Source organism: Oncorhynchus mykiss, chromosome 5 (assembly GCF_057628025.1).
Source record: "Oncorhynchus mykiss isolate SJ-2025 chromosome 5, ASM5762802v1, whole genome shotgun sequence".
NCBI lineage: Eukaryota > Metazoa > Chordata > Actinopteri > Salmoniformes > Salmonidae > Oncorhynchus > Oncorhynchus mykiss.
In genome coordinates, this window is record NC_143026.1 from 88113770 (window position 1) to 88138419 (window position 24650).

General features: G+C 44.2%; 1 protein-coding gene across 1 annotated transcript; it reads right to left on the bottom strand.

The window, feature by feature from the left end:
* Window positions 1-1511: 1511 nt before the first annotated feature.
* On the bottom strand, window positions 1512-24646 carry efcab7 (EF-hand calcium binding domain 7). The gene is made up of 14 exons (XM_021604620.3): window positions 24531-24646; window positions 24171-24316; window positions 23655-23866; window positions 21321-21407; window positions 20968-21160; window positions 19347-19468; window positions 16908-17049; window positions 13618-13727; window positions 12634-12794; window positions 12013-12146; window positions 11580-11728; window positions 11143-11352; window positions 3450-3557; window positions 1512-2094 (listed from the first exon to the last, which is right to left on the bottom strand). The coding sequence occupies exons 1-14, from the start codon at window positions 24590-24592 to the stop codon at window positions 2014-2016; spliced, it is 1917 nt and encodes a 638-aa protein (XP_021460295.3). The 5' UTR covers window positions 24593-24646; the 3' UTR covers window positions 1512-2013.
* Window positions 24647-24650: the final 4 nt, after the last annotated feature.

Below are 24650 nucleotides of genomic sequence, written 5' to 3' on the forward strand. Positions count from 1 at the left end.
AACAAACACAAAACCATGTGGGAACTAGAGGGTTAAATAGGGAATAAATATTAACGTAATGGGAACCAGGTGTGTACAATCAAGACAAAACAAATGGAAAAAGAAACATAGATCGGTGGCAGCTAGAAAGCCGGTGACGACGACCGCCGAACGCCGCCCGAACAAGGAGAGGCACCAACTTCGGGCGGAAGTCGTGACAGTCTAAATGAACATGTATGTAGAAGGAATTAGCCCATTGTGACATTTAACTGCTCAGAGTGGTTGCTACACATTCTGAAACTCTTTCATTCACAGTCCATTATTAACAAGGTATTACCTCAGACATTACCCATTAGTAATGACATAATTGCTTTCTTGGGGATTAATTGAAACCAGAGCCACTTGGTTAAGGTTTGATACCAGGCAAGAAGGCCTACCAGAGAGCATGCATTATTACCGCAGTGCCATCACTGTTCCAGCTAAAAGAGGACTGTGAGGTAAAGCATTACTAAACATTTAGTAGTGAGAAAGGAAGAGTGGAGTGGCACTCAGCAGATTAAATACAGCTCACATCATGTGACATTTACCGGTGAGTTCTACGGTTACAGTAGAAAAAAAGTCAAAGGGCAAAGTAATGGCCTGCAAGCTATTAATAGGAGGTCAAGAAGACTGTGCTCAGCGCTAAAGGAGAATAAAGTGCAGGCCTCATTGAGGAGCACAGGAATGTAGCCGACTGCTAGGCAGGCCAGGCAGCAGCAGGGCTCTTACAGCCACCCTTATCAAAGTATCATCCAAACCTGAACTGTACTGTGCTGGCCTTTCCAGCACGATTACAGCAACTAGGCCAGTGCAGTACAACTCTGATCAGCAGTGTCAAACATTGAGGCCTAAGGGAAGAGCACACAGGCGTGTCTGACTGCCAGGCAACTATCACAGGGCTCTCACACCCTTGTTGCACTATCAAGACAACCTGAACCGTTCTGTGCTATTTTCTTTTCACATTATTCTTTGAAACATGGTTCCAGCAGCTATGGTGGATGTGTAACCAGGCCAGTGCTCAGTACTGTGAAAATGGTGCAAGAACAAGGCTCCAGAGCAGTGTGGTCAACAAGGCTCCAGAGCAGTGTGGTGAACAAGGCTCCAGAGCAATGTGGTGAACAAGGCTCCAGAGCAGTGTGGTGAACAAGGCTCCAGAGCAGTGTGGTGAACAAGGCTCCAAAGCAGTGTGGTGAACAAGGCTTCAGAGCAGTGTGGTGAACAAGGCTCCAGAGCAGTGTGGTGAACAAGGCTCCAGAGCAGTGTGGTGAACAAGGCTTCAGAGCAGTGTGGTGAACAAGGCTCCAGAGCAGTGTGGTGAACAAGGCTCCAGAGTAGTGTGGTGAACAAGGCTCCAGAGTAGTGTGGTGAACAAGGCTCCAGAGTAGTGTGGTGAACAAGGCTCCAGAGTAGTGTGGTGAACAAGGCTCCAGAGCAGTGTGGTGAACAAGGCTCCAGAGCAGTGTGGTGAATAGGCATCTCAAGTTACTCCATTATTTTAAATTTGAGATTTATTTTGAGTTTTGACAGACATACGTAATATTGTTATATAGCATATTGTTTGTAAATATGAGACTTGAGCACACTTGTTAAAACACGTTACAATGCACATCATATTTGTATATAAAGGCATGTGATAAAACTATGTACTATTGCAAAATTATACACATTATTATAGGAGTCACAGTACAATGAAAATTGAGTGTTAAAAATATTATAAATCAGTGCAAATATTAGTTCAGTATCATTATCTACAGTATCTCTATTATAGTTCCATTTCCATTAAAGATTTTTCAAAATCAACATAATTTCATACAATTCCATGGAAAAACACAACTACACACCACTATCACAAAGGCACATGTTACATACATATAGTATTATTCATTAATTCAGTTTCCCGTTGGCTATAAATAGCTTTTGGCCCACTGTCCCTTTTCTATTAGTATGTTTTATAAAGTACCATGGTAATATTAGAGTTGCTGTCTTATCACTGTTTCACTGGCATGGTATAATGCTCTCCACACAGTTGTAGGTCCACTCCTGGTGCTCGTTGATGGGCAGGACATGCTGGCACACCTGAGAGACATGACAAATACCCTTTAAAGTGAAAACATTATTACACTTGCCCCATTGAGAAACTTGAATGCTTCTTGAAGTAACGTGTTGCTTCTGTTTCCTCTTAAGAGAGAGCAAGTGTGGTTGATATCTCCTTTACACCCATCAACATGTGTTACACAACAGGAGAAATAGAGCATTAACTGCTCAATGGAGGTCAAATCTGTCTATTTAACATACACTATATTTACACAAATGTATGTGGACACCCATTAAAATGAGTGGATTCGGCTATTTCAGCCACACCCGTTGCTGACAGGTGTATAAAATCGAGCACACAGCCATGCGATCTCCATAGACAAACACTGGCAGTAGAATGGCCTTACTGAAGAGCTCAGGGAATTTCAACGTGGTACCGTCATAGGATACCACCTTTCCAACAAGTCAGTTCGTCAAATTTCTGCCCTGCTAGAGCTTCCCCGGTCAACTGTAAGTACTGTTATTGTGAAGTGTAAACGTCTAGGCTTCATGAAATGGGTTTCCATGGCAGCCAAGCTTAAATTTAAGCAGCCAAGCTTAAGACCACCATGCGCAATGCCAAGCGTCGGCTGGAGTGGTGCAAAGCTCGCCACTATTGGACTCTGGAGCAGTGGAAACGCGTTTTCTGGATAAATGATTCACGCTTCATCATCTGGCGGTCTGACAGACAAACCTGCCCAAATGCGTAGTGCCAACTGTAAAGTTTGGTGGAGGAGGAATAATGGCCAGGGGCTGTTTTTCATGGTTCGGGCTAGGCCCCTTAGTTCCAGTAAAGGGAAATCTTAATGCTACAGCATACAATTACATTCTAGACGATTCTGTGCTTCCAGCCTTGTGGCAACAGTTTGGGGAAGGCCATTTCCTGTTTCAGCATGACAATGCCCACGTGCACAAAGCGAGGTCCATACAGAAGTGGTTTGTCGAGATCAGTGTGGAAGAACTTGACTGGCCTGCACAGAGGCCTGACCTCAACCCCATCGAACACCTTTGGGATGAATTGGAACGCCGACTGCGAGCCAGGCCTAATTGCCCAACATCCGTGCCCGACCTCACTAATGCTCCAACATCTAGTGGAAAGCCTTCCCAGAAGAATGGAGGCTGCTATTGAAGCAAAGGTGGGACCAACTCCATATTAATGCCCATGATTTTGCATTGAGATGTTAAACGAGTAGGTGTCCACATACTTTTGGTCATGTAGTGTAGATCCCACAAACTATGAAGCCTAAAAATAATGATCAACTTTCTTAACATTTTGCTGAATCAAGCAGAAGAATGAATAGGAGACAGCTCAACCTCCATCCTATGGGACAGTGTGTTCTGTGAGTACAGTATCTCACCATCTTGGTTCTAGCAGGGACCTCCACAGCGAACACACTCATCCCTCTGCTGCTGCTGCAGTTCTTACTCTGCTCGTTGTTCACGTGCACCGTCACCTTCTGGTTGGTCTGCAATAGTATAGAGGGGAGATTTTACATGAACTGTTACATAAAGAACAATAGGTAATGTCATGGTAGCCTGGTCAAGCCAGACTGAGTCTTTAGCCCATTTCCTTACTAAACCCTCGACCCAGACCCTTCACTGCTGGCTACAGTATTTCCTTACTAAACCCTCCACCCAGACCCTTCACTGCTGGCTACAGTATTTCCTTACTAAACCCTCCACCCAGACCCTTCACTGCTGGCTACAGTATTTCCTTACTAAACCCTCCACCCAGACCCTTCACTGCTGGCTACAGTATTTCCTTACTAAACCCTCCACCCAGACCCTTCACTGCTGGCTACAGTATTTCCTTACTAAACCCTCCACCCAGACCCTTCACTGCTGGCTACAGTATTTCCTTACTAAACCCTCCACCCAGACCCTTCACTGCTGGCTACAGTATTTCCTTACTAAACCCTCCACCCAGACCCTTCACTGCTGGCTACAGTATTTCCTTACTAAACCCTCCACCCAGACCCTTCACTGCTGGCTACAGTATTTCCTTACTAAACCCTCCACCCAGACCCTTCACTGCTGGCTACAGTATTTCCTTACTAAACCCTCCACCCAGACCCTTCACTGCTGGCTACAGTATTTCCTTACTAAACCCTCCACCCAGACCCTTCACTGCTGGCTACAGTATTTCCTTACTAAACCCTCCACCCAGACCCTTCACTGCTGGCTACAGTATTTCCTTACTAAACCCTCCACCCAGACCCTTCACTGCTGGCTACAGTATTTCCTTACTAAACCCTCCACCCAGACCCTTCACTGCTGGCTACAGTATTTCCTTACTAAACCCTCCACCCAGACCCTTCACTGCTGGCTACAGTATTTCCTTACTAAACCCTCCACCCAGACCCTTCACTGCTGGCTACAGTATTTCCTTACTAAACCCTCGACCCAGACCCTTCACTGCTGGCTACAGTATTTCCTTACTAAACCCTCCACCCAGACCCTTCACTGCTGGCTACAGTATTTCCTTACTAAACCCTCCACCCAGACCCTTCACTGCTGGCTACAGTATTTCCTTACTAAACCCTCCACCCAGACCCTTCACTGCTGGCTACAGTATTTCCTTACTAAACCCTCCACCCAGACCCTTCACTGCTGGCTACAGTATTTCCTTACTAAACCCTCCACCCAGACCCTTCACTGCTGGCTACAGTATTTCCTTACTAAACCCTCCACCCAGACCCTTCACTGCTGGCTACAGTATTTCCTTACTAAACCCTCCACCCAGACCCTTCACTGCTGGCTACAGTATTTCCTTACTAAACCCTCCACCCAGACCCTTCACTGCTGGCTACAGTATTTCCTTACTAAACCCTCCACCCAGACCCTTCACTGCTGGCTACAGTATTTCCTTACTAAACCCTCCACCCAGACCCTTCACTGCTGGCTACAGTATTTCCTTACTAAACCCTCCACCCAGACCCTTCACTGCTGGCTACAGTATTTCCTTACTAAACCCTCCACCCAGACCCTTCACTGCTGGCTACAGTATTTCCTTACTAAACCCTCCACCCAGACCCTTCACTGCTGGCTACAGTATTTCCTTACTAAACCCTCCACCCAGACCCTTCACTGCTGGCTACAGTATTTCCTTACTAAACCCTCCACCCAGACCCTTCACTGCTGGCTACAGTATTTCCTTACTAAACCCTCCACCCAGACCCTTCACTGCTGGCTACAGTATTTCCTTACTAAACCCTCCACCCAGACCCTTCACTGCTGGCTACAGTATTTCCTTACTAAACCCTCCACCCAGACCCTTCACTGCTGGCTACAGTATTTCCTTACTAAACCCTCCACCCAGACCCTTCACTGCTGGCTACAGTATTTCCTTACTAAACCCTCCACCCAGACCCTTCACTGCTGGCTACAGTATTTCCTTACTAAACCCTCCACCCAGACCCTTCACTGCTGGCTACAGTATTTCCTTACTAAACCCTCCACCCAGACCCTTCACTGCTGGCTACAGTATTTCCTTACTAAACCCTCCACCCAGACCCTTCACTGCTGGCTACAGTATTTCCTTACTAAACCCTCCACCCAGACCCTTCACTGCTGGCTACAGTATTTCCTTACTAAACCCTCCACCCAGACCCTTCACTGCTGGCTACAGTATTTCCTTACTAAACCCTCCACCCAGACCCTTCACTGCTGGCTACAGTATTTCCTTACTAAACCCTCCACCCAGACCCTTCACTGCTGGCTGCTTTCACTACTAAGCTCATTTGAAAAAGTATAACACATACCTCCTACAGTATAGTATTACCAGGTACATGGAGAAAAACAGTCTACTAAATCATAAAGAAACTGCAGCTCTGATGATCTTAATGCTCCACACATAAACTATTCTGCCCACTATGTGTGACCATAAATGCTCACAGTGTGGATCCTGTTGCCATGTGAATGGAGGCGTAAGCTGCATATCAATTACAGCATTATGTGATAATGGACTCACTCCTCAACAGTTCTAGACTAGCAGCAATGTAGTCTAATGCAGCAATGACGTCTAATGTACACACATTTCTCAAATCAAATGTTATTTGTTAGATGCGCCAAATACAACAGGCGCAGCAGACCTTAGCATGAAATGCTTACTTACAAGCCCTTAACCAACAATGCAGTTAAGAAAATATTTACTAAATAAACTAAAGTAAAACTTTAAAAAAAAAAGTTACACAGTAAAATAACAATAACGAGGCTATATACAGGGGGTACCAGTGCCGAGTCAATGTGCTGGGTGGGGTACAGGTTAGTCAAGGTCATTTGTACATGTAGGTAGGGGTAAAGTGACTATGCATAGATAATAAACAGCGAGTAGCAGCAGTGTAAAAACAAAGGGGGCGGGCATTTATTTAATTGTTCAGCAGTCTTATGGCTTGGGGATATGGGCCTTTTGGACCTAGACTTGGCCCTCCGGTACCATTTTGCCGTGCGGTAGCAGAGAGAAGTCTATGACTTGGGTAACTGGAGTCTGACAATTCTTTGGGCCTTCCTCTGACACCACCTAGTATATAGGTCCTGGATGGATGTGATGTACTGGGCCGTATGCACTACCTTCTGTAGCGCTTTACGGTTGGATTCCGAGAAGTTGCTATACCAGGTGGTGATGCAACTGGTCAAGATGCTCTCAATGGTGCAGCTGCAGAACTTTTTGAGGATATGGAGACCCATGCAAAATCTTTTCAGTCTCCTGAGGGGGAAAAGGCATTGCAGTGCCCTCTTCACAACTGTCTGGGTGTGTTTGGACCATGATAGTTTGTTGGTGATGTGTAAACCCTCGACCCTTTCCACTACAGCTCTGTCGATGTGAATGGGGGCGTGTTCGGCCCTCCTTTTCCTGTAGTCCACGATCACCTCCTTTGTCTTGCTCACATTGAAGGAGAGGTTGTTGTCCTGACACCACACTGCCAGGTCTCTGACCTCCTCCCTATAGGCTGTCTCATTGTTGTCGGTGATCAGGCCTACCACCATTGTGTCGTCAGTAAACTTAATGGTGTTGGAGTTGTGCTTGGCCAAGCAGTCGTAGCTGAACAGGGAGTACAGGAGGGGACTAAGCACACACCCCTGAGGGGCCCCCGTGTTGAGGATTAGCGTGGCAGATGTGCTGTTGCCTACCCTTACCGCCTGGAGACGGCCCGTCAGGAAGTCCAGGATCCAGTTGCAGAGGGAGGTGTTTAATCCCAGGGTCCTTATCTTAGTGATGAGCTTTGTGGGCACTATGGTGTTGAACGCTGAGCTGTAGTCAATGAACAACATTCTCACATAGGTGTTCCATTTGTCCAGGTGGGAAAGTGCAGTGTGGAGTGCGATTGAGATTGCGTCATCTGTGGAACTGTTGTGGCGGTATGCAAATTGGAGTGGGCCTTGGATTTCCACGATGATGATGATGTTGATGTGAGCCATGACCAGTCTTTCAAAGGACTTCATGGCTACTGACGTGAGTGCTACGGGGCGGTAGACATTTAGGCAGGTTACCTTCACTTTCTTGGGCACAGGGACTATGGTGGTCTGCTTGAAACATCTAGATATTACAGACTCGTTCAGGGACAGGTTGAAAATGTCAGTGCTAGTTGGTCCGCGCATGCTCCGAGTACACGTCCTGGTAATCCGTCTGGCCCCGTGGCCTTGTGAATGTCGACCTGTTTAAAGGTCTTCCTCACATCGGCTATGGAGAGCGTGATAACACAGTCGTCCGGAACAGCTGGTGCTCTCATGCATGAGTCAGTGATGCTTGCCTCGAAGCAAGCATAAATCAAATCAAATGTATTTATATAGCCCATCGTACATCAGCTAATATCTCAAAGTGCTGTCCAGAAACCCAGCCTAAAACCCCAAATAGCAAGCAATGCAGGTGTAGAAGCACGATGGCTAGGAAAAACTCCCTAGAAAGGCCAAAACCTAGGAAGAAACCTAGAGAGGAACCAGGCTATGAGGGTTGGCCAGTCTTCTTCTGGCTGTGCCAGGTGGAGATTAGAACAGAACATGGCCAAGATGTTCAAATGTTCATAAATGACCAGCATGGTCAAATAATAATAATCACAGTAGTTGTCGAGGGTGCAGCAAGTCAACATCTCAGGAGTAAATGTCAGTTGGCTTTTCATAGCCGATCATTAAGAGTATCTCTACCACTCCTGCTGTGTCTAGAGAGTTGAAAACAGCAGGTCTGGGACAGGTAGTACAGGTCAGGATTCCATAGCTGCATGCAGAACAGTTGAAACTGGAGCAGCAGCACAGCCAGGTGGACTGGGGACAGCAAATAGTCATCATGCCAGGTAGTCCTGAGGCATGGTCCTAGGGCTCAGGTCCTCCGAGAGAAAGGGAGAATTAGAGAGAGCATACTTAAATTCACACAGGACACCGGATAAGACAGGAGAAGTACTCCAGATATAACAAACTGACCCTAGCCCCCCAACACATAAACTACTGCAGCATAAATACTGGAGGCTGAGACAGTAGGGGTCAGGAGACACTGTGGCCCCATTCGATGATACCCCCAGACAGGGCCCAACAGGAAGGATATAACCCCACCCACTTTGCCAAAGCACAGCCCCCACACCACTAGAGGGATATCTTCAACCACCAATTTACCATCCTGAGACAAGGCCGAGTATAGCCCACAAAGATCTCCGCCACAGCACAACCCAAGGGGGGGTGCCAACCCAGACAGGAAGATCACATCAGTGACTCAACCCACTCAAGTGACGCACCCCTCCTAGGGACGGCATGAAAGAGCACCAGTTTGCCAGTGACTCAGCCCCTGTAATAGGGTTAGAGGCAGAGAATCCCAGTGGAAAGAAGGGAACCGGCCAGGCAGAGACAGCAAGGGCGGTTCGTTGCTCCAGAGCCTTTCCGTTCACCTTCACACTCCTGGGCCAGACTACACTCAATCATATGACCCACTGAAGAGATGAGTCTTCAGTAAAGACTTAAAGGTTGAGACCGAGTCTGCGTCTCTCACATGGGTAGGCAGACCATTCCATACAAATGGAGCTCTATAGGAGAAAGCCTTGCCTCCAGCTGTTTGCTTAGAAATTCTAGGGACAATTAGGAGGCCTGCGTCTTGTGACCGTAGAGTACGTGTAGGTATGTACGGCAGGACCAAATCAGAAAGATAGGTAGGAGCAAGCCCGTGTAATGCTTTGTAGGTTAGCCGTAAAACCTTGAAATCAGCCCTTGCCTTAACAGGAAGCCAGTGTAGGGTGGCTAGCACTGGAGTAATATGATCACATTTTTTGGTTCTAGTCAGGATTCTAGCAGCCGCATTTAGCACTAACTGAAGTTGATTTAGTGCGTTATCCGAGTAGCCGGAAAGTAGAGCATTGCAGTAGTCTAACCTAGAAGTAACAAAAGCATGGATTAATTTTTCTGTATTTTTTTTTTTGGACAGAAAGTTTCTGATTTTTGCAATGTTGGGTAGATGGAAAAAAGCTGTCCTTGAAACAGTCTTGATATGTTCGTCAAAAGAGAGATCGGAGTCCAGAGTAACACAGAGGTCCTTCAGTTTTATTTGAGACAACCATCAAGATTAATTGTCAGATTCAACAGAAGATCTCTTTGTTTCTTGGGACCTAGAACAAGCATCTCTGTTTTGTCCGAGTTTAAAAGTAGAAAGTTTGCAGCCGTCCACTTCCTTATGTCTGAAACACAGGCTTCTAGTGAGGGAAATTTTGGGGCTTCACCATGTTTCATTGAAATGTACAGCTGTGTGTCATCCACATAGCAGTGAAAGTTAACATTATGTTTTCGAATTACATCCCCCAAGAGGTAAAATATATAGTGAAAACAATAGTGGTCCTAAAACGGAACCTTGAGGAACACCGAAATGTACAGTTGATTTGTCAGAGGACAAACCATTCACAGAGACAAACTGATATCTTTCCGACAGATAAGATCTAAACCAGGCCAGAACTTGTCCGTGTAGACCAATTTGGGTTTCCAATCTCTCCAAAAGAATGTGGTGATCGATGGTATCAAAAGCAGCACTACGGTCTAGGAGCACGAGGACAGATGCAGAGCCTCGGTCTGATGCTATTGAAAGGTAATTTACCACCTTCACAAGTGCCGTCTCAGTGCTGTGATGGGGTCTAAAACCAGACTGAAGCATTTCGTATACATTGTTTGTCTTCAGGAAGACAGTGAGTTGCTGCGCAACAGCTTTTTCTAACATTTTTGAGAGGAATGGAAGATTCGATATAGGCCGATAGTTTTTTATATTTTCTGGGTCAAGGTTTGGCCTTTTCAAGAGAGGCTTTATTACTGCCTCTTTTAGTGAGTTTGGTACACATCCGGTGGATAGAGAGCCGTTTATTATGTTCAACATATGAGAGCCAAGCACAGGAAGCAGCTCTTTCAGTAGTTTAGTTGGAATAGGGTCCAGTATGCAGCTTGAAGGTTTAGAGGCCATGATTATTTTCATCATTGTGTAAAGAGATATAGTGCATAAAAGGCATTTAGCGTGTCTGGTTGGCTCACGTCACTGATCAGCTTGCGGCCTGGTTTCCCTTAGTAGTCCGTAATAGTTCGCAAGCCTTGCCACACCGACGACTGTCAAAGCCGGTGTGGTAGGCTTGTAAAGAATTCCCTACAGGTCAAATTTACATACAGAAATATGTAAAAACAGACTTGGTTGAAAGCGGATCAGATAAATGAAGATACCTCCATGTTTTTTTCTTCAACAGGGTAGTGTGTATCAAAAATATGAAGGAATCGCAATTTATTTTACCTTTATTTAACTAGGCAAGTCAGTTAAGAACAAATTCTTATTTTTAATGACGGCCTAGGAACAGTGGGATAATTGCCTTGTTCAGGGGCAGAACGCCAGATTTTTACCTTGTCAGCTCGGGGATTCGATCTTGCAACCTTTCGGTTACTGGCCCAACACTCTAAGCACTAGGCAACCTGTCACCCCATAGAGCCCCACAATCATCAGAGTAAATACAGAACATCCCCTCTAGTGGCTGATCATCTTGTTGGTTCAATAAAACCTCTGAAAACACAATGCAAAAAAATCCAATAGTATTTATTCTAGTCCTTCACCTTGTTGGCGATGACGGTGGAGATCCTGTGTTCTCCTCGGTAGGTGTAGACCAGGACGTTCTCCTGACCCCTGAGGGTTTTGACCTCTGACCTGGCCGTGATGGACCTCTGCAGGGCTGTGTTCAGGATCCTGTGGCCTGACTCCAGACTGACCGGCTGCAGAGTACACTGACCCTCCTCACAGTAAACATCTATCAGGAACGGACATGCCTAGGGGAGGATGAGAAGGATGGATTTATTTATACCGCACTTGTTAGACAATATTGTTAGTCAATTTGTGATGATTCAATGGAGGTATGTATTGGCCTGATATTTGATGAGCTATGGTACTGCAGAGTGCTACTGCTCTGTGTGCTGCTACTACCAGCAGCTAATACACACAAAGGAACAGTGTGTGTGTGTGTGTGTGTGTGTGTGTGTCTAGCACTAGGACCCACCTCCACCATCTCCAGATTGCGGTTGTAGCCCATGGCCTCCAGCGTTACCCAGAGGTCTGTGGGGTCTCCCCCCCTCTCGCTGGCCTCCATCAGGTTGAGCTCCATGAAGCCCTGACGACTGAGCTGGTTCTTCCGGGTGTCAAAGTTCTCTGGGAGGGAGTCACAGAGGAGTCATGAACCACTTGAAGAATCAATTGAACCAAATTCAACTAATACACCGGACAGGTAGTGTGTTCTTTAAGCCCGAGTCAAACTGCCATCAGACTCAATCTAAACAATAATCATTTCATTTTCAAAACAGCCTGGTTTGACTCTAGCCAAAGCATTGATTAAAGAAAACACGATCAGCACGAAGCTGGAACAACACATGACCTGGGGTCATATGATAGCAGTCTACTATATTATCCATTTGTATAGATCAGGTATATTTCACCTTTGCAGACAGCCCATGCTTCCTCATCACAGTTCTCTCCACTGGTCCTGAGCTCAAAGAAGTTGTACTCCTCCAGACTGAGGAGGCCATTCCCATCCAGGTCTATCACCTCAAAGATATCAGACAGCGCCCCCCTGTGGTAGGAAGGAAGCATTGTCCAGGTCAGCTCCTGTCTGAATCCTCTTCACAGATATAGAGCGGCACATTTGGAATGTACTGTGGACATTAATATCCGGCACCTTTCACAATAATACAAATATTTTGCCTCTGATAATGAATTTAAGGTTCACAGGGCAACTACTAGGACCAGGACGATACCAGTACTGCTATACTTATTAGTATCGTGGCAAGGAAACAAAACATGAAGCGGATTTAAAACAGCCCTAATGTTGGAAACAAACATCATTATGTTGTCATCCAGAGTCACATCGATTTATTTTCTAACCTATAGCACACAATACTTTACATACAGCAAGTTTTTAAAGGACCAAAGAGTTTGGTCTGCTTCGAGTGTTTTCATTATGCAATGGAATAAATATAGTGATACTGGTGTTAATACTGTATAATATTACTCCTCATCATTTCTAGCAGGTGTGTAACAGTTAGGGGTGTATAACTCACCTGAAGTCCCTAGTGAGGTCCAGCTCCCCCGTGTCAGTCCTGTTGACCAGCGTGACAGGTTTAGACACACTCTTCCTGGTCCTCTTCCTCAGCCTACAGCTCGTGGTGAAGGGAAGGAGGCAGTAGGTACCAGCACTCAGCTCCCCCTTCCAGAAACACTTCTGTTTTCAGGAACAATGTTTGTTAGGATTTTCAATGTAAGTTTTGTACACAATCACTGGAGATGAACGGTATCACAGCTGGCCACTAGAGGTCAGTAAACATTTGAAAGAGACAGTTTGAAAGGCTATTCTCATACTATACTTAAGCAATAGGCATGAGAGGGTGTGATATATGGCCAATATACCACGGCTAAGGGCTGTTTTTAGGCACGACGCATCACTAAGGGCTGTGCCTGGACACAGCCCTTAGCCGTGGTATATTAACCATATACCACAAACCTCTGAGGTGCCTTGTTGCTATTATAAACTGGTTACCAATGTAATTAGAGCAGAAAAAATAAATGGTTTGTCATACCCGTGGTATATGGTCTAATATACCATGGCTGTCAGCCAATCAGCATTCTGGGCTCGAACCAACCAGTTTATAATTCAAATTAGAGGTTTTCACAGGTCCAAAAAGTTGCGCCCGGACAGGCCGGAGGACAATTAGACCCTAACGGATCTGGGTCTCGACCAGACTCGATTGGACCGGAGTGACAAAAAAAAAGTATGTTCATCAGTCAAGCTGGCTAGGCTTCTAGAAGTCAATAAATTCACCTTGTTAGAGTCAAATAAATATGCTATGCAGAACCGTGGTCGATAATCAAACAGGACACGTCCCGGACCAGAGGAACAAGTTAGAATTTCAGACCCGAATCCAATCGAGTCCACCCGGACCCATGAAGACCTCTACTACAAATATACTCTCTCGCTCTCTAAATTGGAGGTTGTTTCATTTGAAAATGGTCATCATGCATGACATTTACAATAATTAAGGACTGACCTCTTTGTCTCTTGACTCAGTGAAACACACCAAAGTGGAGTCCTCTTTAGTGTCTTTTCCTGACACCACAAAGACAGCTGTGTCCACCGACATCCAGGATGAGGGCTTTTCTAAGAAACAGGACAAAAAGGTTACATTCCAAAAAGGTTACATTCCAGTCCTCAATTGCAAATATCAAAACATTTGGGGGGTCTGATGGTCAGGGTTGGGGAGTAACGGATTACAATAAAACTAACTGTAATCCATTACCAGCTAAAATATCTAGGATTACTTTTAAATTCAGAAAGGATGTTTGTGAAAATATTTATGACACCTTTCTATTCTCAATGACATTCAAATCAGCATTGAAAAAAGGCTCAAGTTTAAGTTTGTTCCCCCGAAGCGAGTCTGACCACAAGTCACAGACCACTATGATGACACACAGAATGCGTTTGATAGACCACCGGAAAAGAGCTGGATTAAGGCTTTTGCAGGCTACATCCAAGCTACGTCTTCCAATGGTGCAACTGCTGGCGGCATCCAAAGATCATACATCCAATTTGAATAAACGCTTGGAGGCATGGACGACCGCAGTGGTGTAGCTGACAGGCGATCTGGATATCACTTATTATTGATACAGTATCCACATAGCGCAATGATGTGGTGCTCCCGAGTGGCGCATCGGTCTAAGGCACTGTATCTCAGTGCTAGAGGCTTCACTACAGACCCTGGTTCGATTCCAGGCTGTATCACAACCAGCCGTGATTGGGAGTCCCATATGGTGGTAGGCCGTCATTGAAAATAAGAATTTGTTCTTAACTGACTTGCCTAGTTAAATAAAGGTGAAATAAAAAATAAATAAAACCTGTGAATCAAACTGTTGCTCGCTCATTTAGCTATTTGGGCCTTACAGATTGTGGTGCATTTTAACCCAATAATGGTTGAATTGAGGAAGTTTAAGCTGCCTATAAATCCTTGTTTTTTGCGACCAGTGGACAGCCAGTGAAAAATAAGCTCTTGCAACGGCAGCATAGTTGCACGGATCCCAGCGGTCCACGTGGATCCTAGCCTATGGAATAAAAGTTTGAGGGAGTGTCTCTCTTCTAAACTCCTCTATGGTACTGTGATCAATACTGTCAAAAACTAGTTGAATTTAAGACCACAAGTGGGGATTTTATTGCTCAATACATTTTTTGCTGATTTAAAAAAACAAAAAAAGTCCATAAGCCTAATGGACACATTCTCAAACTCGCACACTTTTGTAACACTTAAACAACTGCATATTATCAAGATATCAAAGTGTCACCAACAAAAAGGTAAACAATAGGCCAATATCAAATGCAGCATATGGCATTGCTTTCACATGCAAATAGCACTTATCAGTAGTGCTCAAAGAATGCCATTCCATGAGAGCAGCAATTATTTTTCAACTCGAAGCAATGAGCCGAAATCAGTCCTCCATGACAACAAAATCATCAAGAGAGGCACATTTTTCTTCTTCTTCTAATGCCTATTAAGGTGAAAGTAATATAAAAGTAACTGACAGTAATCAGATTACATTACTGAGTTCAAGTGTCAAAAAGTGATGTCACTGATTACAATTTTGGACAGGTAACTAGTAACTAAGAGATTACATTTAGAAAGTAATCGTGCTGATGGTGAGGTAGACTTACCAAGTCTCTGGCTAAGGTTGAGAGGTCTGATGGTGAGGTAGACTTACCAAGTCTCTGGCTAAGGTTGAGAGTCTGATGGTGAGGTAGACTTACCAAGTCTCTGGCTAAGGTTGAGAGGTCTGATGGTGAGGTAGACTTACCAAGTCTCTGGCTAAGGTTGAGAGGTCTGATGGTGAGGTAGACTTACCAAGTCTCTGGCTAAGGTTGAGAGTCTGATGGCGAGGTAGACTTACCAAGTCTCTGGCTAAGGTTGAGAGGTCTGATGATGAGGTAGACTTACCAAGTCTCTGGCTAAGGTTGAGAGGTCTGATGGTGAGGTAGACTTACCAAGTCTCTGGCTAAGGTTGAGAGGTCTGATGGTGAGGTAGACTTACCAAGTCTCTGGCTAAGGTTGAGAGTCTGATGGTGAGGTAGACTTACCAAGTCTCTGGCTAAGGTTGAGAGGTCTGATGGTGAGGTAGACTTACCAAGTCTCTGGCTAAGGTTGAGAGGTCTGATGGTGAGGTAGACTTACCAAGTCTCTGGCTAAGGTTGAGAGTCTGATGGTGAGGTAGACTTACCAAGTCTCTGGCTAAGGTTGAGAGGTCTGATGGTGAGGTAGACTTACCAAGTCTCTGGCTAAGGTTGAGAGGTCTGATGGTGAGGTAGACTTACCAAGTCTCTGGCTAAGGTTGAGAGTCTGATGGCGAGGTAGACTTACCAAGTCTCTGGCTAAGGTTGAGAGGTCTGATGATGAGGTAGACTTACCAAGTCTCTGGCTAAGGTTGAGAGGTCTGATGGTGAGGTAGACTTACCAAGTCTCTGGCTAAGGTTGAGAGGTCTGATGGTGAGGTAGACTTACCAAGTCCCTGGCTAAGGTTGAGAGTCTGATGGTGAGGTAGACTTACCAAGTCTCTGGCTAAGGTTGAGAGGTCTGATGGTGAGGTAGACTTACCAAGTCTCTGGCTAAGGTTGAGAGGTCTGATGGTGAGGTAGACTTACCAAGTCTCTGGCTAAGGTTGAGAGTCTGATGGTGAGGTAGACTTACCAAGTCTCTGGCTAAGGTTGAGAGGTCTGATGGTGAGGTAGACTTACCAAGTCTCTGGCTAAGGTTGAGAGGTCTGATGGTGAGGTAGACTTACCAAGTCTCTGGCTAAGGTTGAGAGGTCTGATGGTGAGGTAGACTTACCAAGTCTCTGGCTAAGGTTGAGAGGTCTGATGGTGAGGTAGACTTACCAAGTCTCTGGCTAAGGTTGAGAGGTCTGATAGTGAGGTAGACTTACCAAGTCTCTGGCTAAGGTTGAGAGGTCTGATGGTGAGGTAGACTTATCAAGTCTCTGGCTAAGGTTGAGAGGTCTGATGGTGAGGTAGACTTACCAAGTCTCTGGCTAAGGTTGAGAGGTCTGATAGTGAGGTAGACTTACCAAGTCTCTGGCTAAGGTTGAGAGGTCTGATGGTGAGGTAGACTTACCAAGTCTCTGGCTAAGGTTGAGAGGTCTGATGGTGAGGTAGACTTACCAAGTCTCTGGCTAAGGTTGAGAGGTCTGATGGTGAGGTAGACTTACCAAGTCTCTGGCTAAGGTTGAGAGGTCTGATAGTGAGGTAGACTTACCAAGTCTCTGGCTAAGGTTGAGAGGTCTGATGGTGAGGTAGACTTACCAAGTCTCTGGCTAAGGTTGAGAGGTCTGATGGTGAGGTAGACGGTGGCTGTCTGGGGGACGGTGAGACGGTATTGCAGGGACGTGATGCCTCCATCCTCCTCAAGGAAGAAACTGCCCTTCATACAGGTGTGATGCCAGTCCTGGCAAAGGGGAAACATTTTTTTATTATCAAAAACTGCTTTAATATCCCAGTGGGCCTTTTAACTGACATAATGTATGAAAAGCTCACAGAATGGTCTACAATCCTTGAACAATGCATTAGTGCAGGTGGTTTCAAAACAAGAGGAAACTGATACCCTGAGAAGTAAATATTAAAGGGATGCATCATGTTGAATTTGTCACAAATATAAATGATAACTCACTTGGAAATCCATTAAACAGACAGATATAAATGGGCATGATGGCCCCACATTAAGTATGCTAATTCAGAGAGCATATTCATAATGTTCTGCTTCCGCACCTTGGTTCAGTACCCAACACAAACAAGTAGACCACTAAATACAACCACCAGATGGCAGCATGGAGACAACAGCTTGAAAACAAAGGCCTATTCTAATGGGCCAGATTATTGGAAAATTGCATTGCTTTGATATATATATTTTTTCAACAAAATAGTTTAAATAGTTGTCCTCCCAAAACATAACGTGATTATTGAACAATGTTTATGAATTCCATTTTTTGTTCCCGCCTGCTTTTTACATCTCTATTACAACTGTGATCAGAATCACCTTTATTTGACAAGTACATTTAAACACACACCATTGTTGGCCTAATATTTGGGAAATTGTATAATTTGAAAGAGAGCACAAACATCCATCCCAGATGCAGATATGTACAGCATAAAAGCTCTCTCATTCCTAACCCATAGAAGACACATTCAATGAAACACAACTGCTGGTGGTCCTTACAGTCTGGAATGGCATCTTTTTAGGTGACCTGTCAATCACCAAGTTAAAGAAACAAACAAACTGTGTCTGGACAGAAAAAAAGAGTCAGCTTTTAAAACCAAAGCTATTTCCTCAAAGTATTTATGTTAGGTTGTAAAACATACAGCGGATCAAACCATAGAAGTCCCAATATCAAATCAGGCCACCTGCCCCGGGCGCATGTCACGTCCACTACTTTAAGGGGTCTAAAATAATTCCCCCCACAGAGAGAGTTCAGCTTCAGCCCAATACAGGCCCCTGTCACTCAGTCACTCTACTCTGGCCCCAGCCCTAATTTACATGGCCTCTGAGGGCCACAAGGTTTCTTGCCTCCCTTTAAAACACATTCTTACCTTGCCCTAAGACATGGCTCTAGACAGCCTTACCCATTCCCAACGATCAACCCAGAACAGGCCTGGAGCAACATACTGTACAATGAGGACCTTCCAGCAGGTAATCTCCAGACACACATTGTTTAACCTTCTCCTCCATCTGGCACTTTCCAATTACACTCCTCTGACCAAGAAGGTTCAGGGAGCACAACTATTGTTTTTCTCTCTTTTGTTTTGTTGCAGTAAAGAAAACGAGCCACGGTGAAGTCAAAAAGAGTGCAAACAAAGAGAATGGGATCAATACCAACACTCTATACTTATCGACTGACCCAGAGTAAATTTGCCACCAAAAGGCATCACACAACGACAACAAAACAGCAACAACAATGCTGCCTGGCTCCAGGCCCTGATATCTACTAGTGGACTAACACCAGAGCAGAGCAATGGACTTCAGGGCTGTTACTGAAGGGACCTAAGGTGGATCCTTGCTCTGCTCCGATATTAGTGGGTAGGCCTAATGGGTGCACAATGAGGAACTCAGGAGGAGAACTCAAAGACAAAAGACCTCGATCTTGGTCTAACTGCAGTTACACTACCGTTCAAAAGTTTGGGGTCACTTAGAAATGTCCTTGTTTTTGAAAGAAAAGCACATTATTTGTCCATGAAAATAACATAAAATTGATAATGCGCCTCTCTACACCTTTGTAGATATTCCATAAAAAATCTGCCGTTTCCAGCTTCAATAGTCATTTACAACATTAACAATTTTTTTATTTTATTTTACATTTATTTAACCAGGCAAGTCAGTTAAGAACAAATTCTTATTTTCAATGACGGCCTAGGAACAGTGGGTTAACTGCAGGGGCAGAACGACAGATTTGTACCTTGTCAGCTCGGGGGTTTGAACTTGCAACCTTCCGGTTACTAGTCCAACGCTCTAACCAGTCAATTTGATGTTATTTTAATGGACAGAAAAGGTGCTTTTCTTTCAAAAACACAGACATTTCTAAGTGACCCCAAACTTTTGAACGGTAGTATGTATATACATCGTCCCAACCGTCTCTCGGACAATTAATTATTAAGCCACGTTATTTCTGTCAGAGAAAACAGACAGGTTAACCATAACCCAGTGTGTGATCGATGTACATGTGAGTCCAGACTGTTCCAGTGCTGTAGTACCTGTATAGATGTGGGCTCTGCCAGCTTGACGCTCTTAGTGTTGCTGGCTGCCATGGTGATGGCGTTAGACAGTGACGACCGTCTACTGCGAGCTGAGGAGGGCCGGGACGACGATCTGCTGTCTGAGAGACATACAGACACACGCAGGAGAAACACATCTGTAACTTAAACAGATAAACCCAGCTGGAAGAAACGCACCAGAAACCCAGCCTTGGGCCAAGGACACCTGAAAAATATGAGCTACTCAAGCACCATCATTAGAATGTGAGACGAGATCTCAAGTTCAAACACGTTAGTTAATTCATTTGTGGAGGCATTCTAAATTACAAATTGTGCAATCACAGTCCTTCCAATCCATTATCTTGTACAACTTTCCCTCCATTGCTAATTAAAAACAGGAAATATAAATTCAATAATCTAGGGCTTGATTGTTTCTCAGACCGTCGAAGAGAGATGCAGAGTAATGTGATCCGCTATACCGTCTTAACATACCAGTTAAATGAATTGCTCCACTATTAAGGTATTTGTCAAAGATCTAATGTGCATTAATCACAGGGATCTATTTTAAAGGACCAAATCACAACTGTTTAGGAAAACGGAGACAATGATGTATTGTTGAAATTGAAATTTAACCAAGCTGTTTTATGTGGGGGTAAAACAAGACTTCTAGTCAGAAGAAGCTAGTCTAACAACACCAGTGAAAAATCAACTCCAAATAACCAGTCAAAACATTTGAAGCACAAGAAAAGCCTCACATGGCCTTGGTCACATGCAGACTGTGTCAGAAGCGTGTTAACACGTAAAGGACAGATAAATCAATAGATGGATAATCCAGCCAGTATCTCACAACTCATTTATTTTTGCAGCTCTGGTTAGAGAGGCCTTCCCCTAGATGACTGTTTAATCCCTCATGGTCTCAGAGAGCAGTTGAGGGATCTCCCCAATCAATAACATGAACACAGACTGACCACTTAAAGCAACCCACTCCATCTTCCCATCCCTGGCCCGCCCTGCCTGGCCCTAGCTCAGACCTGGATTCAAATACTATTTGAAATTTTTCAAATACTTTTAGCGTTCGCGTACGCCTGACTGGAGCGCCAGATGGGCGGGGTCTGCAGTTTTGCAATGTCTCTATTGGTTCCATTATGCCAGGCAAACTCAATCACATCCAGTTAAAGTATTTGAAATTATTTCAAATAGTATATGAACCCAGGTCTACCCTGGGTCTCTCAGTGGGGGACGTTACACACCCCCCCCCCTCCCAACCCTCCCTCTGTTAACCTACCTCATAATGGAAGATATGATTACCTAAATCACAATGCTTTAGAATCCCCTCCCTACAAACAAACTGGTGTAATGGTGTGGAGATGATGATCCATGGAGTGTCTTAATGAGGTGATTTGTCATCAGGGGAGGAAAATCAATCAATAACAGACCTATTACTTATTCCTTAACACTACTCCAGAAGAGAGCACTTATAGGCTCTGTGTGTGTGTGTGTGTGTGTGTGTGTGTGTGTGTGTGTGTGTGTGTGTGTGTGTGTGTGTGTGTGTGTGTGTGTGTGTGTAAACATGCATAGTACTGTTCTAGGCTAGCACTCCTCTACCAGAGATCTGTAGTACCTTTCTTCAGTGTGATGTCCGGCTCGGTTTTGTGAGGTGGCTGGGGGACAGTCACAGCGGTGGACGCTAAGCTCTTTGGAGGGCTGTCTAACTCGTTGCCAAAGTTCTGCCTCTTCAGCTTGGCATCAGCCTCCAGTCTCTCCAGAGCTGCAATCTGACACTGCTCTGCCGTGGACTCCAACAGTCTGCAGAACTGGGACAAAAGCAGGCAATGATATAGTGCTGTTATGTTAAGGCTGTATAATACATGAAAGTGCACGCTAAAGAGTACAATTAGGGTAATACGTGTAGGCCTACAGTAAAGGGCAAGGAAAAAGTATGGTAAAAATAGCAAACTCTCATTCCAATCTCACCTCGGCATAGTCCAATTTGCCATCTTTGTTGGTATCAGCTAATGAAAAAATGGCATCCACCTCCTTGGCAGCCATCTTTTCACCTCTCTAGAAGAACAAGAAAGTTAATAATTAATTTTGAGCAACATACCATTGACTCAATTGGGCCTTTGATCTCAGTGTAAGTATGTAACTTACACCCTTTACAGACAGACTTGTTTTTTACCTGTTTCTTAGAACCCAATTCATACGGTCCCATTTTTACCACATTATTTTTGGGACAAGCCTTTTCTATCTCCCGTGCACATGCCGGCAACTGTAGGAGTGGGAGTAGTCGTGAGCCCATGTGGGTGGACGTCGATTTTAATAAATCCATTGAATATACACCATCACAAAGAAATCCATTATTAATTTGTTTTCGGTCCTAAGAAACATTTTAAGACTAATACAATATATTTAAAAAATAATAGAACAGCATATTTTGAGTATAATGATGTTGCTGGTCTGTGTAGCCTATAGGCTATATGGCCATCCACATGAAATCATTAGTTATTATGTTCACAGACAAGGCACGATGTTCACATTCTAATATATATTTTAGAGTAGATTAAGAGTACAATGAAATATAAACAGAATAAAATACACCAAATATTTTTCACACACAACTTGCATCACGGCAAAGTGTGAAACCGCTTTGAGTGATAAAGTGATATTTTGAAAACAGAGCCAAAAGCAAGCCCATGATTTTTTTTATCCACGTTTAATGTCTTTCCTAACCTTCCTCCACTTTGTTAGGAGCAGCCGCAGGACTTTACAATGAGAGTATCTTCATCATGATACCCATATAAAATAATAGCAATCTATATGTTTTCAAAAGCACGCGAGTGTCGTGTTTATATTTCACAACCTCCGCAGGCATTTGAAGTTGCCTATATGCGATCAAGCAAAAGAATAGGTCTACACTTGATTTAGGCCACATTAATGCATGCTAAATGTTTCTGATCAGTGATAGATGAGGAAACAAATAGACGTGCTACACCACCTCCACTGATTTGCCCAGCCAGAGAATTAACCAAATATACAAACGACGATTCAGAGAAACAAAATCACATTGACTGATTAAGACAAGTCCCAGGCTTTTGACCAGGAGTAGGCCTAGGTTACTTAGTGGCGAGTGAAGTAATCCACTTGTTAAGCTACACAACATGCTGGCAAAATGTTCTGTTCAGTGCTAATGAATGAACCAACTAGAGAAGATGATCATGAGCAGCACTCACCTCAACTTATTTAACATTTCCACTGCCTAAATGTAGCCTAACCAATATCCAAACTGGGATTCTGTGAAGAAGAAAAATAAATGTAACAAAAATCAGACATTGATTGATTTATCAAGATGAGTGACCAGGCTTGTCTCAAAGAAGCATAAAAAGGCGCTGAAATAGTTGACCACACGCAGGTAGGCTATTCTCACTGGGCATAGATGTCAATTCAATGTCTATTCTACGTTGGTCCAACCACTATCTGCCCAGTGAGTTGCTTCAAATGTATTAGAACAATTCGATGACTTTGGGAGTTTCAGTATAAGCAACAATTTGATGCCTTCAATTGCATCAGCCTACTTTATTTCCATATTTTCATCATTCTGTGATATTTTTTACCACAGTAATTCTTTATGGATCCATTAAGTTGTGGTTAAGAAAACAGTGCAGGCATGGGTGAGGTGACATGCCTCGTGTCAACGGTATGAAATGGCTAGCCAGTTAGCGGGGTACGTGCTATTAGCGTTTCAATCGGTGAAGTCACTTGCTCTGAGACCCTGAAGTAGTTGTTTCCCTTGCTTTGCAAGGTCTTCGGCTTTTGTGGAGCGATAGGTAACAATGCTTCGTGGGAGGCAGTTGTTGATGTGGTTCGAGCCCAGGTATGGGCGAGGAGAAGGACGGAAGCAATACTGTTACACTTGCAAAGTTTAGAACTGCCAGGAGGATAGTAGTAATGGCCGCTGCCTAGCAACCATCAAGAGCTTAAGAGCGTAGTGCGTGTCAATGCCGCCTCAGCATTACAGATACATTTCACACTAAGGCATAGGCAGAACTTTACCACAACCATGACTAGGTCAGTTTGTGGAAATACAAGTTTAGGCTTTGATACCGGCAACATCTTTCAGATATAAAGAAAAGCCGCAAAAAAGTTGTCGTGATGCTAAAGTTGGCGGGAAAACATATTGGTTTGAAAGGTGTATAAGTTGGAGCTATTCATGTACATATCTGCAATGTATCACACTTTTATTTCAATGTATTATACTGTACCTAGAAATATCTGGATGATGTAGAATGACTTCAATGAGGCAGTACTTACTGAAGTGAGGACTATGTGTAGTTCATTGTGTGAGATATAGCCATCTCCATTAATGTCCATCTTTCTGAAGGCTCTCATCAACTCGTGCACCTCTGTCGGCCTCTCATTCTTCACTATCTCACAGAAATCATCAAAGTTCAGCTTAGTGGTACTTGGGGTCCAGTGTTTGTTGAGAGTTGCCTGGGATGGATTCCTGCCTGCCTGCTGGAGAACTAAGATAAATAGAAAAATAATGAATTGACATATTTTCATAACAGTTGGCAATGATGATGGCTTGTTGTTCAGTAGCTACAACATTTAGTGGAGTGTAACTTCCACTAGATGTAGCCTATTCACATTCTAAGCAGGCAGTATTATGAGGTGGTGGAAGAATTCACTGATATGCATCATTTACTTAGCTACTGACTGTATGTGAACGTGAAAATTGCTACTTCAGCCAGTATCACGCTAGCAGCTACACAAATGATTGCTCTCTGATTCTAAAACGAATGACTAATGATGAAAACGTTTACTTACCACGGCATAGCTGATGTTTGGAGCTGATACTGGCCAGACTAGACCTAAATACAGTCAGGTAGGCAGCTCTGCAGTGCATGTAGAACGTTTCCTCATCAGTACATTTCTGCATCCCGATAGACTGAGAAGATGCCTGTAGAGACATTCTGTCGGAAATATATGTCAATCACACAGTTTAGTTTTCTATCTATATATCTATCTGTCTATCTATCTATCGAACTTTAGCTAACCGGCTTACTTAGCCAGACAGAGAACTCAGCACTGACAGCAGCATCCAGATTCTCAACAAATATGGTGGTTCGTAATAATTCAAGTCGACCAGCAACAACTAAAACGCACTTCATATGTACAGATGTTTACCTCGTTGAAAAAAGGACTGCTTCCAGAAATAACGGTAGTTTAGTTGCTATGTACACAAACATTTCGCGACGCACTGAGAAAAGGACATCGGAAGGAACAAGAAACGTGAAAGGTTCCCAT

Bases quoted from the DNA above. Each gene is read 5' to 3' on its own strand.
- efcab7 (XM_021604620.3), bottom strand. From the start codon at position 24,592: ATGTTTGTGTACATAGCAACTAAACTACCGTTATTTCTGGAAGCAGTC. The intron at 21,161-21,320 runs GTGAGATTGGAA...CTTTTGTCCCAG, and splicing joins GCAAATTGGACTATGCCGAG to TTCTGCAGACTGTTGGAGTC. The intron at 17,050-19,346 runs GTACTACAGCAC...CCCCTTTGCCAG, and splicing joins CAGAGCCCACATCTATACAG to GACTGGCATCACACCTGTAT.